At 39.8% G+C, this 15,718-nt stretch overlaps 1 protein-coding gene across 1 annotated transcript; it reads left to right on the forward strand.

The window, feature by feature from the left end:
* Window positions 1-5,563: 5,563 nt before the first annotated feature.
* LOC102854884 (nanos homolog 3-like) lies at window positions 5,564-6,097 on the forward strand. The gene has a single exon (XM_006882748.1). It carries the CDS (start codon window positions 5,564-5,566, stop codon window positions 6,095-6,097), a length of 534 nt encoding a protein of 177 aa, XP_006882810.1.
* Window positions 6,098-15,718: the final 9,621 nt, after the last annotated feature.

Raw genomic sequence — 15,718 nt, forward strand, 5'->3', positions numbered from 1 at the left:
ACACACACACACATATGAAATCCGAATCTGGATATGTTTTATTCTACCAGTCAGGAGAATAACCTAAGGAACTGTGGCACTCATCGGAGCAGGGCGTATGCTCACAGCACTACCTGGTTTTCTCCAGCCTTTTCTCCTTCCCCACGGCCCCCCAGCCCCATCACTCTCTGTGTCCCTTGTCTGGCTGTGTTAGACTTTTGCCTCCCCACCTCCACCTTTTGATACAGGCAGCACTACTCTTCATTTTCTCTTAGTCTGATGGTAGCGTTAACTGCAATCAGATTGTAGTAAGGTTACATGAATAACAATTGCTAATGGAAAGATTGGGTATACACTACATCATGTGTCATGTCTCATTGAATTAAACTGGCATTTCTTTTGAAATTGGGGTCTTTGCTCAACTTCAGCAGTAGCTTCCAGGGTCTCCTTACAATACATTCCTTTTAATACTTTCCTGGAAGCATTGCTACCCTTTTAAACGTATTTCACCTCCTTTTGAACAGAAGGACAGAACTGGATAGATATCCACCTTGCAGGGCTGAAGCTGTAGCTTTAAGTTGACACAAGTGACAAATGTCTTAAGAGGGAGTAAAGTCAAGATTGAGGGCATCCTCTGTGAATGGGGTGAAGGGAAGCCTTTCACTGTTAGAATCCCAGGGGCTTGAAGGTGTGGAATTCAGGGCAGGCAAGGCCAAGAGAAGGATATTCTTGTGGACAATGAAGAGTGACCTTCCTTCCTTATCTTTCTACCAAAATGAAATTTCAGGGATACCCAAAAAGGGAGGAAAAGTTGCTGTTTTTAAATAACCATTTTATAAGTGATATTTATACTTTAAAAGCATTTGTGTGACATATTTACTACAACATTAGCTCATAGGTGTAAATGTAGAGTTTTACTGTGTGACTATACAAAATGTGATTTACTCTTGCATCTCATAAGCCTCATGGTTTTAGAGAATACTGCTTTATTTAAAACTCTGATTAGAGGAGAGAAATTTTTCTTTCATAAAAGAGTCCTTGAAAATGATGAACAAAGGTGCATTTACATCTGTATTATAATGGGATAATTGGATAATGACTGAGAATTGCATTATCCCTGTTTCTGTTGGTAACAATTTTTATTTCTACCCCGGTTTTGTTGAAATGCACTGAACAAACTTTTCTTCATTACCTTGATATTTTTATTCACGTACTTTACATTTTTCAATGCACTTTCATTTATTTTATCTCATCAGGCCAATATAAATATGGTGTCAACATCTTGGTATTTTCATCTTTATAATATAGGAAAAAACTGATCATAGAGAAGATAGGCATTTGCTCAATCCTCAATGAGAGATTTGAGACTAGATTAAAGCCTTTAGTCTCCAAAGTCAGTTCCATCTAATTAAAGAACAAAGCATAAAGAATTAGCCTTTGATGACTTTTTCACCCCTTAAAATAAACAGTACTTTACAGGATCCCACACATTATCAAAATTGTAGTACAAATACAGGCACTTTTAATGAATATATTTGATGTAGGCTTAAGTCTACGGGTGACATTGTACTAAGGTATGGCAACAGCTTAAGTAGTTAAGGGCCCAACTATAACCCAAAAGGTTGGTGGTTTGAACCCACCCAGCTGTTTGCAGAGACAGTCTTGCACTTTGTTTCTGTGAAGTATTAATATTAAATCAAGTAAAGATTAAACCATAAAAGACCACTTCCATCAGAGGTGATTCTGATTCGTGGGAGAAGGAAATTGTAATGGGAGAAGGCCTGCCTTGTTTTTTCCATAGAACAGCTGGTAAATTGGAATCACCAATCTTTTGGTTAGCAGATCAATGTGCAACCCATTACCTCACCATCACAGGCAAGAACATCCTATGAGATTTTGTATCACATATATCTGTGTTGTTGTTATGTGCCATCGAGTCATTTGTGACTCATAGCGACCCTATGTACAAGAGCTCTAAAAGCCATTCTATCCTGTGCCAACCTCGCTGTCTCAAACACACTCATTCTCACCACTCCACTCACAGAATCGATCCATATCATTGAAGGTCTTCCTCTCCTTCACCGCCCCTCCACTCTGCCAAACATGATGTCCCTCTCCAAGGACCAGTCCCTCTTTGCAACATGCCCAAAGTATGTCAGATGAAGCTTCAGAATCCTTGACTCCAGGGAACATTCTGGCTTCACCTTCTCCAGAATGAACGTGTTTGATTGCCTAGCAGTCCATGGCATATTCAACACTCTTCTCCAGCACCACAGCTCAAAGGCATCAATTCTCTTTCTATCATCCCTAGACACTGTCCAACTCTCCAATGCATAGCACGTAATTGTAAAGACTATAGCCTGGATCAGGCACACCTTAGTCTCCAGCCTGATGTCGTTGCTCTTCAGTACTCTTGAGAGGTCCCTCACAGCTGACTTTCCCAAGGCAATTCATCTCCTGATTGATTTCCTGGCTGCTGTTACTTTCTGTGAGTCAAAATTTATTCCAAGGAAGTCAACAATAACAATAGGCATACACTTGGAAATAGATAGGCACATATGTTATGTATGCATAAAATTGTCATATGATAGATGATAAGAATTCTTGACTCAGTTTTCACAAATGTTGTAGAATTCAAAGAGCAGAGCATCAATTATGCTTCTTCCTTCTGGTGTAGGTCTATGAAAAACCTTAATGACCACAAATCAGCTCTAGCAACAGCATTTGAAGGAAGATCGTTAGTTTTATAAGACAGGCACTAGGGTAATTATTTTAGCATTGACTTTGGAAAGGTAAGGCTAGTAGACTCAGTAAGTGTTAAGAAAATGTCACACAAGTATGACTCATTAAAAAAAATGTGTGAAAATTGGGTCGACAGGTTTGCTGGAAGTCCAAGATTCACAGGAAAACTCCACTCCTTGAAATTTTAAATGAGGAATTAAACTTTGTAAAAATAGTTTCTCAAAATTAACTATTTCTTCAGTTCTTTAAGATTGTGTCTGATTAAAAAAATAGATTGTGTCTAATTATATACACACACAATATACATTTATATGTATAAACATATTGTACATATATAATCAGCTTTATACACATTTATATCCATATGCAGTTAATTAAAGGTACTAAGTGTCATAAAAACATTCATTTATTTACCCTTTTTGTTAGGTGTCATTGAGTCCAGTATGACTCATAGTGACCCATGAACAAAAGATCGAAACCCTGTTTTATCCTGTGCCATCCTCACATTTCCTGACACACAAAAGCTCTTTGTGGCAGTCACCATATCAATCCACCTTGTCTTAACAACATGCCCAAAGTATGTGAAATGATGCCTTATCATTCTCGTCTGCAAAGAGCACTCTAGCTATACCCTCTCCAAGACATATCTCTTTGCCATCCACGGGATGTTCAGTGCTCTTCTCCTGCACCACAGCTCAAAGGCATTAATTCTTTTTCTGTCATCTTTATTCACTGTCCAGCTCTCAAATGCATAGCAAGTGATGAGAAAGACTATGGCCGGAATCAGAAGCGCCTTAGTCCTCAAACTGGCATCATTACTTCTCAGAAATTTGGAGAATCCCTAACAGCAGACTTTCCCAGTGCAATGTACCTCCTTATTTCCTGACTGCTGGTACCAAGGGTGTTAATTGTGGATCCAAGTAAGATAAAGCTATTGACAGTTTCCATCCCCTCTCTACTCATGATCTTGCCTATCAATCCAGTGGTAAGAATCTTTGTTTTCTCTACATTGAGATGCAAACCATACCAAAGGCTGCATTCCTCAATCTTCAGAAGCAAGTGCTTCAAACATTATTAATTAATGCTTATATATTGCCGAAAGAATAAGCAGATATATTTTGGAGAAAGTACAGCCTGACATGTGAAGCTTCATCTCACATACTTTGGGCAAGTTGCTAGAAGAAATTAAGAGAGGAACATCGTAGGGACCTCTGGTGGCCTAGTGTCAAGAAGCTGCACTGCAATCCCAGAGGTACGTGGTTTAAATCCACTAGGTGTTCTGCTGGAGAAGGAGGGGTACTTTCCTCCTTTACTGGTCAGATGCAATTTGATGGTACACACAAACACAAAATAATAAAACAAAGTAAAAAAAATTTAAAAAGAAACAGTATGCTTGGAAAATGGAGGGGTGAGAGAGAGGGGAAGACTTTCAACTAGGTGAATTGACATAGTGGCAGCAGCAATGAGTGTGTCAGAGATTGTGAGGATGGCGCAGGATAAGACAGTATTCAGACTGCTTGTTCATAGGGTTGCTATGAGTTATACTCAACTCAATGGCACCTCACGACATAAAAAACAACAAACAGGCTAAGAACCTATGCTAGATAATAAACGCATTTGGAACTTGATATCATTACAAGGAGAGTTGTGTTGTTATTTCTAGGGTATAGATGAGAAATTTGGTCCAAGGGTTAAATGGCTTACATTCAAACCAGTAGTAAAATGCAAATGAAATTGAACCTAAAAAGCCAAGGTTCAGAGCTTGTAGGGAGCTATACAATTTTGTCCTCAGTCAATGATAAGAAGGAAATGACTTGGACGTTTTAAAATTGTTGTTGTTGCTAGGTGACATTGAGTTGAGCATGACCCACAGCTACTCTATGAACAACATATCTGAACCCTGTCCTCTGCTGTGCCATCTTCACATGTCCTGATATACTGGAGCCCATTGCAGCGGTCGCTGTGTCAATCCACCTGGTCAAGGGTCTCCCTCTTCTTGGCTGATCCTCTGTCTTTCCAGGCACCATATCCTAGGGACCCGTCCAAAATAGGTGAGGCAAAGCTCTAGCACCTTGGCCTCCAAAGAGTACTCTGGCTTCCTTTTCTACAGGATATATTGTTTTGTTCTTTTGGCAAACCAGGAGATGTTCAGACCTCTTCTCCAACACCTAGCTCGAAGGCCTCAATTCTTCTTCTGTCATACTTATTCATTGTCCATTTCATTTAGTCTTAAAATTAGAGTCCACTTTCCCCCTGCATCTGAGGGGAAAAAATATTTGATATATTTTTTGCTTTGGAATAACTTGTGTTTAAATCCAGCTTCATCTTTTGGTGTGTAAGTAGTTTCATATTCTTCCCGTGCTGTTTCAACAGCTGCAAATGAAGATAAGGACACATTAATTATGTAGTTGTGATAATTAAATGGTTATTAATTCATTCACATTATTTGCTTTTCTGTTGTGGTTTTCCCCCTTATAAACATTTTATGATAGTTATATTTTATATCATTCCACTAACAAGTCAGTGTAACACAGTTAATTTTAATTTGAATTAAAAAACCAGACAATTTTTCTACCTTTAAATAAATGAATATGGTTTTCAAAACAATTCCATGATATCTGGTGAATTCTGTCTAATTCAAATGAAGCACATTTTGAAAACCAAATGCATACAATGTACATGAGTTATCACTACAGGAAATAAGGTGATTGCTTGTCACAATTAAGGTATGGATTGATTTTAAATTATCGTTTGAAGGGTGGGGCAGAGAGGAAGGGGTGAGGGGCTGAGCTGCTGCAGGCAGGGCTGCTTCTCTCTCTGTCCCTCTGCCTCCCCCCCAGCCATGGGGACCTCCAACTTGTGGACAGACTACCTGGGCTTGGCAAGCCTGGTGGGGGCTCTGGGTGAGGAAGGGGAGGAGCCCAAGACCAGGCTGCACCCCCAGCCAGAGCCGGTGCCAGATCCAGTGCCAGATCCAGTGGATCCGAGACCCAGCCCGGAACCCTCGCTGACTCCTGAATGCCTGTGTTCCTTCTGCAAACACAACGGCGAGTCCCGGGCCATCTATCAGTCCCACATGCTCAAGGACGAGGCCGTCCGCGTGCTGTGCCCCATCCTGCGAGATTATGTGTGCCCGCAGTGTGGTGCCACCCGGGAGCGTGCCCACACCCGCCGCTTTTGCCCGCTCACTAGCCAGGGCTACACCTCTGTCTACAGCTACACCACCCACAACTCTGCTGGCAAGAAGCTCACCCGGCCGGACAAGCCGAAGACGCAGGACGCAGGTCATCGCCGAGGAGGTGGCTCAGGTTCCAAAGGTGCCAGGAAGTCTTCAGGACCCTCGCCTTCGTCCTACAGTTCCTCCACTTCTGCCTAGGAGACCGGCACAAGGAGGACCCCGGAGCCCTGCTTTCATCAGGGGATGGGGGACCCAGGCTGGATTGGAGGGAAGGTCTGGGTTGAGGCCACAGGAGCTGTTGGGGAGCAAAGTCTGACAGTGTAGTTGAAACAGCTCCTGTGGGGAAGGGGAAGGGTCATCAGTACCTTCCTACCCACCCACCCAACTGCCAGCCCCGGCTTGTTCTGTTCACACACGTGGAGTTTGTGTTCAATAAATGCCTTATCAACAGAAAAAAAATTATCATTTGAATAATCCAGCGCAGAAACAAATCCCAGTGTATACTTATTTGTCTATACCCTGGTGGCATAACAGGTTATCTGTTGGACTCCGAACTGAAAGATGGGCAGGTTAAACCTATCAGCAAATCCAGAAAGAAGAGAGAATAGGCGGCTCCTCTTTAGCTCACGACTTCAGAACGTTAATGGAGAATCATCATGAATTGAAATAAACTCCCAGCAGTGACGTCAGTCTAGAGCCTAACATTCACCTCATCCAGTCCATGCTCTTTGCAATTACTTGCTCTGCATCGGAAAGCTGGACAGTGACTAAGGATGACAGAAGAAGAAGCGATGCCTTCAAATGTGGTGCTGGAGAAGAGTCTTGAATATATCATGGACCACCAAGAAAACAAAAAGGTCTGTTTTGGAGAGGGTGAAACTAAGTTTCTTTCTTGGAGGCTAGGATTTTGAAGTTCTGTCTCACATACTTTGGGCATTTGGCCAGGGGAGACTTGTCCTTAGAGAAGGCATCATGCTTGGAAGGACGGAGGGACAGTGCAGGAGAGGAAGACCTCAGATGAGATTGGTGATATAGTAATTGGAGCAATGGAGGGTCAGTGAGTCAAAATTAGGGAGACTGGCTCAGGACAGGGCAGGGTTCAGAGCTGCTGTATACAGGGTCACAATAGGTCACTGACAACTCAATGGCACATAACAACAACATGGCAGTGGTTTGGTTTTAAAGGATTTACATAACGAGCCATGGTGGTGCAGTGAGTCAAGTCTTGGGATGCCAGTTAGCAACTCCCTAACTGCTCTACTGGATAAAGATGTGTCAGGCTGCTCCAGTAAAAAGGAGCTCTGTAGAGCCGTTTTTTTTTTTTCTGTCCTCCAGGGATTTAAAGGGGTGGAATCAGCTTGAAGGCATTGCCCTATTTAGTTTTTAAATATTTACTTAAAATGAAGATTTGTAGTTTTGATTATATTTTCTAAAAACATGAGTATACAATTAAGAACAAAGGAGATTCTTTGAGAAGTAATTGTTAGTTTTTCTAAGATTCAGTATTCTTAAAAGTAAAAATGTTGGTGGAAATTATTGTCACTAGTATCACATGAAGCAAAATCCTGCTGAAGATCAACCAAAATCTGCTGGAGAGAACTACCAGAAATACAAGTTGGGTTTAGAAGAAGCCATTGCACTAAGGATATCATTGCCAATATCAATGGTTCTTATTTGAAAGCAGAGAGTATCATGGAAAAGTTTATCTGTGTTTCATTGACTATGCAAAGACATTTGACTGTGTGGATCCCAACAAATTCTGGCTAACCTTGAGAAAAATGGGAATCCAGAATACCTGATTGTGTTCATCTGAAACCTACACATGGACCAGGAGACAGTCGTCTCAACAGAGTAAGGAAATGCTGGTTCAAAATCACGAAAGGAGTGCATCTAAGATGTGTCCTGTCTCCATATCTTTTTAATCTGTATTCAGAACAGGTAATTCTCATTTATGAGAAAGAATGGGGCATCAGGATTGGAAGAAGGCTCATCAACAACCTGTATTATGAAAATGACACAACCTTTCATGATGTTACAGCTTGTTAAGATTTTTTGTGGCATAGTCATTTTATGTTAGGTTAATAACAAAAAGAAAAATGATTTGAATCCATCAACTACTGCTTTGTGAGAGAGAAATGAGATGGTCTGTTGTCAGGATTTACAGCCTCAGACACCTGCTAGAGGATCATCATGCTTTGGAATTGACTTAAAGGTGCTGAATTGTTGTGTTCTGGTGTTCTGGTGTTTGGTTTTGATTTTGTTTTTGTTTTTTGAGTGATTTTTCTAATTGCCACGTGTTTTTTTGCTTGGAATATCTAATTCTGCAAAAATTAGGCAAATTCTTATTTTTGTTCTCTTGACATGTTTCAAAATGAAAACAGAGCTGCTCCTCCAGTCTGTCGTAAAACACTAGTGAAAATAAATTCTGTTCATTTTTTTCTGTTAAATTTTTGATGTAAGTACATGATAACAAGAGCACTGCTGTTTCAGAAATATTACAATGATTAGTTGAACAAACACAAATTGTGAAAGCCCTAAAGCAACTGTATTTTCATTTTAACATAGTTCATGTTTAAGGTCAACTTAAGATTTCTTCTTTGCTGCTGTTTAATGCTTATAAGTCAAGTACAACTCATAGCTACCCTATGAAAACAGACCAGATTCCTGTCCTGTCCTAAACCATTCTCATTGTCTCTGCATATGTGAGTTTATTGCTGCAGTCACTGGGTCTACTCATCTTGTTGAGGGTTTTACTCTCCTTTGCTGACTCTCTATCTTACCAAGTATGATGTTCCTTTCCAGTGGATACCTTCTGCTAGCAACATGTCCAGAGTTTGAGCGAGGAAGCTTCACCCTGCTTTGTTCTAAGCACTTTGGCTGCACTTTCTTCAAAATCTATCTATTTGTTCTTTTGGTAGACCATGGGATATATAGCACCGTTCTCTAACATCACAGCTCAAAGGCATCAGTTCTTCTTCTATCATCCTTTTTACATTGTCCAACTGTCAGATGTGTAACAAGTAGTAGAAAAGACTATGGCCTGAATCAGGCTTACATTCGTCTTTAGATTGACATCATTGTTCTTCAGTATTTTGGAGAAATTCCTGACAGCAGACTTGCCAGTATAAGACCTTCTGATCTTCTGACTGCTGGTATCAAGGATATTGATTGTTGACCCAAGTAATATAAAGTCATTGACAACTTCACCTTTCTCCATATATCATGATGCTGCCTATTGGCTCAGTGGTGATGTATTTTGCCTTTTTGATATTGAGATGTAATACTTCATCTTCTGCAGCATGATTTCAAGTCTTCCTCACTTTCAGCAAGCAAGATTGTGTCATCTGCATAATGCATGTTGTTGATGAGTCTTCTTCTGCTCCTGATGCCACATCCCTGTTGATAGAGTCTACCGTCATGAACTATTTGTTCAGTATACAGACTGGATGGGTATGGAGAAAGGATATATCCTTGGTGCAAACACTTCCTGATTTTAATCCATGCAGTGCTCCCATGCTCTGTTTGGACGACAGTCTCTTTGTCTAGATATAGATTTTGTGTGAGCATGTTTAAGTGTTCTGGGATTCCCATTCTTTACAATGTTGCCCATTATGGTCTACATAGTCAAATACCTTTGCATAGCTAATGGAACACAGATAGACATTCTTCTGATGTTCTCTGCTTTCAGTCAAGATCCATCTGACATCAGCAATGATATCTCTGTTGTCATGGCCTTTTCTAAACCTTGCTTGAACTTCTGGCGGTTACTTGTCAATGCACTGTTCTAGGATGATCTTCATCAATATTTTGCTTGCACTTGATCTTCATACTATTATTGGATAACCTTTCTTGGGTATTGGAACATATGTGGAACCCAGAAGAGATGGAGTGATACAGTACCTAGGGGACAGGAGTGTCGGAGTCAGTGAGACTGGCTCAGGACTAGGCCATCTTCAGACCTGTTGCACATAGAGTCGTTATTGGTCACAGGTGACTCAACAGCACATGACAACAATAACAACAATAACTGAGTGTCAAAATTATCAAATAATATCATTATTATCACATGCAAGCAAAATACTGCTGAAGATTACCCAAAAGTGACTAGAACAGCACATAGACTGAGAACTGCTGGAAATACAAGCTGGGCTTAGAAGAGGTTGTGAAATATCACTAGGGATATCATTGTTGATGTCACATGGATTTTGGCTGAAAGTAGAGATTCCCAGAAGAATGCAAATTTGCTTATTTCTATACTATTAAAAGACATTTGACAGTGGGTATCACAACAAATTGTGGCCAACACTAAGAAGATTGGAGATCCCAGAATACTGGGTTGTGTTCATACGAAACTTTTTCCTAGACGAAGAAGCTGCTGTCTGAATGGAGCAAGGTTCAAGATCCAGAAAGAAGTGAATCAGGGATGTATCCTTTCTCCATTCATTTTCAATCCATATGCTTCACAGATCATTTGGAAGGCTGTACTTTATGAAGAAAAATATAGCACGAGATTGATGGAAGACTCATCAACAAGCTGAATTATGCAGATGACAAAATCTTGCTTGCCAAATCTGAAGAGAACTTGAAGCATTTGCTGCAGAAGGACAAAGACTGCAGCCTTGGTTATATATTACATTTTAACATCAAGAAAACAAAGATCTTCACCACTATATCAATAGGTATTATAATGAAAAATAGAGAAAATATTGATGTTGTTAACAATTTCATCTTGCTCAGATCCACAATCAGCACTCTTGGCATCAGCAGTCAAGAAAATTAAAGTTGTTTGGGGGAATGTCTGCTGTCAAAGACTTCTCCCGAGTGCTAAAAAGCAATAATGTCAGTCCAGAAATCAGATGTGCATAATCCAGGCCATGATCTTCTCAATTGCTTGCTATGCATCTGAGAACTTGACAGTGACTAACAATGACAAAAGAATAATCTATGTCTTTGAATTGTGGTGCTGGAGAAGAGTGCTAAACATACCTTGGACTGTCAAGAGAACAAACAAGTCTGTCCTACAGAGGATGAAATCAGTTGATTCCTTGAAGGCAAGGATTTTGAAGCTCTGTCTCACATCCTTAGGGCATGTTGCCAGGAGGGATCATTCCTTAGAGAAGGACATCATGTTTGGAAGGATAGAAAGTCAGAACAGAAGACGGGCTGACACAGAGACTGTGGCAATGGGGTCTTGTCTGTCAGAGATGTCAGGTTAGCTCAGGACAGGGCAAGATTCAGAACCATTGTTCTTAGGGTCTATATGAATTGTAGTCAATTCTACGGCACATAGCAAGAATATATAATTACTTGAATTACTTATATTTATAATAATTATATTTTAATGTTATTGCTATGCACCAGTGAGTTGGAACTGACTCATAGCTGGTCTTCCAGTGGGTTTTCAGAGGCAGTAAATCACATGGGAGGAGATTGTTCCTTGTGTTCCTACTATGCAGCTAGTGCATTCAAACTATGTGCCTTTGGAATTAAACCACCAGAGCTTCCTATAGTTTAAGGAAAATAATGATGTCGTTGTTGTTGTTAAGTGCTGTTGAGTCATAGATGATTCATAGCGATCCTATGAACTAAAGACCAGAACACTTGTATAACTTTCATCTTCTCTCCAAATTCTTAGGGTTTCTAGAGGCAAGCTATTTTGGAAGTGGATGCCACTCCTGCTTCCAAGCTTGTTTTAATCGGGGAGCTCCACCAAACACTGTCCACCATGAGTAACCATTATTGCATTTGACACATCAGTGTCACAGTGTTCAGCCTCACAGCCACCACGAGTTACCCAGAATCATATGCATGACTCACGAAAATGATCAATGTTGGCCACTTTGAGAAACTAAGTTCTTAATTACTAAGGATTGATATGTAGCAGTATTATTGCAGTGAACAGTAGATTTCTCTAGATCCGTTTCATCCTGGAGAGCGTTAAAGTGGGCAGCTCTTTGAGGCAAGGATTCTGAGGCTTTGTCTAGCATACTTTGGACATGTTGTAAGGAGGGACCGGTCCTTAGAGAGGGACATCATGCTTGGGAGGGTGGAGGGACAGCGCAGGAGGATAAGGCCCTCTATAAGGTGGATTGATTCAGTGACTGGGGGAATCGGGATGGGTGTGTTGGAGACAGTGTGATTGGCACAGGACAGAGCAGAGTTTAGGACTGTTGAACATAGGGTCACTATGAGTCACAAGCCACTTAACGGCACATGACAACAACAACAACTAGACTATGCTGGTTTATTTGCATAAAATTAATTTGTCATTTCTCATTTCTCAAATTCAAGTCCCCAACAATGGCTTACGATAGTTGATATTAACAATGTGTTTTTTTAAAACAAAAATAAGAAATATGGCTTTTATTGAGGGCTCACACAAGGGGGAGAGGAGAGAGCTGATGAAAACAGGAGGTATGCAAGTGTGTTAGCAGATGAGTCCAAGCACTTGATTTTTAATGACATGGTGAGAGCATCAAAGCAGCAATAAGCTACTATTCTCCAAGAGCAATTTGTGTTTGAGTTGTTTCATTATCCAAATAATTGCTCATTTCCTAAGCATTACTTTGTACTTTCAATTCTATTTGAAAGAGGCTAAGGAGTCCCATTATGATTTCAGTTTTCTGTCACAATATATGAAGCATCACCATATTGCCGTGAAGGGCCTTCCTGCATGATATATAAGAACTACAGCTTTAGAAACGAGTCGAAATTTCATTAATACATCTTCTCCTGCCCCCATTATTGCATTTGCTGGAAAAATTTGAAGTTTCAGAGAAGGCCGTTTACTAGTAAACCTTTTAATAATGGAAAGATGAAACAGAACAAAACAGAATATTTTATGGATTTTCAAAAGTGAACAAATGGATTATAGTCAGAAGGTTAAAGTGCTGTCTCACAGAGTGAACTTTCTGCAAAATCTTGACAGTGGGATAGCAAAAAGGGTGAAATGCTGTCATAATGGGCTAGTGAACAAGGTAAAAAAAATACAAATAAGGCCTTCTCTCTTCTTTCCTCAGCTGCTTCCCTAATTGTATGAACATCATCAGAAGAGCTTTCAGAAATGCAAGGAGCAATGACAGCTTTTCAGAAATTACAAGAGGAGAGATGCTCATTGTTATTCCACTAATTCTATTTACTTGTTTATTTTGTTTTGCCTGGGCTCAGAACAAGGAAGAATAGCTTCAACAGAAACTACTTGGCAAAGAAATCTGAAAGAATTTGAGTGTGGTACAAGGTAATCTTGACTCACTCACAAACACAAGGAAGTGAAATAATGTACACAACTAAGTGGCAGTGCATGCAGCACATTGTTGTTGATGTTGTTGTTGTTGTGTACCATCGAGTCAGAACCTACTCGTAACTGATCCTAACACTGATTTCCAGAGGCTGTAAATAGCATGAGAGAGATTGTCTGTGGAGCAATTAGTGTATTTGAACTAAGAACTTTTGGGTTGACAGTGGAATTCCTTATCACGAGGCCAAGAGAGCCCCTTGCAATACATTACAAAAAAGAAATTAATACGCAGAAAATCTATCTATCTATCATCTATCTATCTATCTATCAAAAAACAAAATACAATGGACAAAATGACAGAAGCAGGAAATTAAATGGTATTTATTAAGTTAGTCAACATGTCCAAGTACATAACGTAATAGTAATCATGCAATTTTATGGGGGAAAAACATGACATTTTAGTTTAGGCACTGATAATTTACAAACTTTAGCTTCAAAATGTTCATGAGGGAGCAAGGATTTAGATACTAACAAAAAAGCAAGAAGGCAAAATTACTTTGGAGACTCAAATAAAAGTCTTTTAACATATTTGAGGATCCTGCATGATTTCAAATTTACTGTGCCTTCCCTGGCAAAACATTTTCTCTTTTACACAAAACAGTTCATTTTAGTATCTGCTCTGTTTATAAAGATAGCCACAATTTTGTGGTTGCTGTGAAGCTGAACGCCGTGACCCATGGTGGACAGTGTTTGGTGGAGCTCCCTGGTTGAAACAAGCTTGGAAGTAGGAGTGGCATCCACTTCCGTAATAGCTTGCCTCCGGAAACACTGTGGAACTAGAGAAAGGATGAAAGTCATGCCATTGTCGAGGACTTTCATTCATAGGGTCGCTACGAGTCACCTATGACTCAATGGCACTTAAAAACAACAACAAGAAGCCACAATTTAAGATGGCCATCTCTATAAGAATAAGAAAATATATCCCTCAATGATCATTGTGGAATTTTATATTTTAAAATAAAAAAACAGCAGATCATTTGCATACAAGCATATGAATAAGGTGTCAAAAGGTAAATAAAGGAAGTTAATCTACTTCTAAACCAGAATGTGGCAGAAAAATGAATCCAGAAAAGTCTCCATATCCATATACAGAACACCAAGAAATGCTAAGAGAATGAGTACACACATTTAAGTGCATAACAGAGTTCTAGAAAATAAGCAAAGATCTCCAGGCAAAACTCCAACTCAATTCAACAAAAGCAAAAGCAACACACAGGAAGCTAGCAACCAGAAGGGAAACTGAAGCAGAAATGGAATGTCACTCTGAAATGCTTGGATCTGCATAAACAAAAGTGTTTCATTGGATGGTCAGGCAGGGATATATGTAGAATCCTGAATAAGTTTAGACTAGAACACATCCTTCCCATAGGCCCAGGGACCACAAAGAAAATTCTCTGTGAAAATAGAGTCTTAATGTTTTCGGCAAACAAGATCTTCTTTGCTTCAGAATGGCTCTGAATGGGGAGCAAAGCAAAAGTACTCTTGGGAATCCTAACACTGAATTTGCATTTTCAAGAGTTTGGATTGCATACTATATGCATGGTCCTTAAAATCCAAAAGCACAAAATTAAACTGTTCAAAATTAGCATCACCCCAGCTCCTGAGAACCTAGAAAAACAAATCTATATGAAGGGATGCTTATTAAGGATCTCAGCATATTTTCACAAATAAATGGCAAAAGGGAAAATGCCACCTAGAACAAGAGCCAATAGGAAAAAAGGTGAAGAGCAGCAGAGAAAAAATATGACTGACAATTGTTTCCTCAAGAACGAAAAAGGAAGCCAAAGTCAGTGAATTACACTTGAAAATTGTCAACCTAGAGTTAGATAACACTCCTGAAGCAGATATTTTTCAGAAAAACTGAAAGAGCTTTGTACAATGCACTGTTATTAAAGTACACACTTCAGAGAGAAGAACAATGATGTTGGAATGAGCATTAACAATACAAAAAGAAATGTTATTAAGTGTCTTCGTGTTAACTACCTCTTATAGTGACCCTATGAACAGCTGCAAACCTTGTCCTGTCCTGCACCAGGCTCAGGATCTCAGTGACGCTCAAGTTTATTGCTGCAGTCAATCCATCTCTTTGAGAGTCTTCTTCTCTTTCACTGACCCTCTACCTTTCCCTGCATATCTTTCTCCAAAGACTAGGCCCTCCTGACAACACGCCCAAAGTCAACGACATGAGGTTTTGCCACTCTTACCTCCAAGAAGCATACTGGCCACACTTCCTCAATGACAGTTCTGTGTTGACTTTTGTTTTTTCGAGCCTATGGATTATTCAGTATTCTTTGCCAACATCACAGTTCAAAGAAGAGGTGGTAAATAAAAATATTGACATATGTATGATGTTGTTGTTAAGTGCTGTTGAGTTGAGTATGATTGATAGTCACCCTCTGAACAACAGATCTGAACTCTGTCCAATCCTGTACCATCCTTATAACCCTAGACCATGAGTATACATAAAACTTACTGTCATTGTGTCTATTCCAGCTCATGTTGTTGATGTTGCTGTTGTTGTT

This window comes from Elephantulus edwardii, unplaced genomic scaffold, assembly GCF_000299155.1.
Source record: "Elephantulus edwardii isolate Elephantulus edwardi_28Jun2011 unplaced genomic scaffold, EleEdw1.0 scaffold00024, whole genome shotgun sequence".
NCBI lineage: Eukaryota > Metazoa > Chordata > Mammalia > Macroscelidea > Macroscelididae > Elephantulus > Elephantulus edwardii.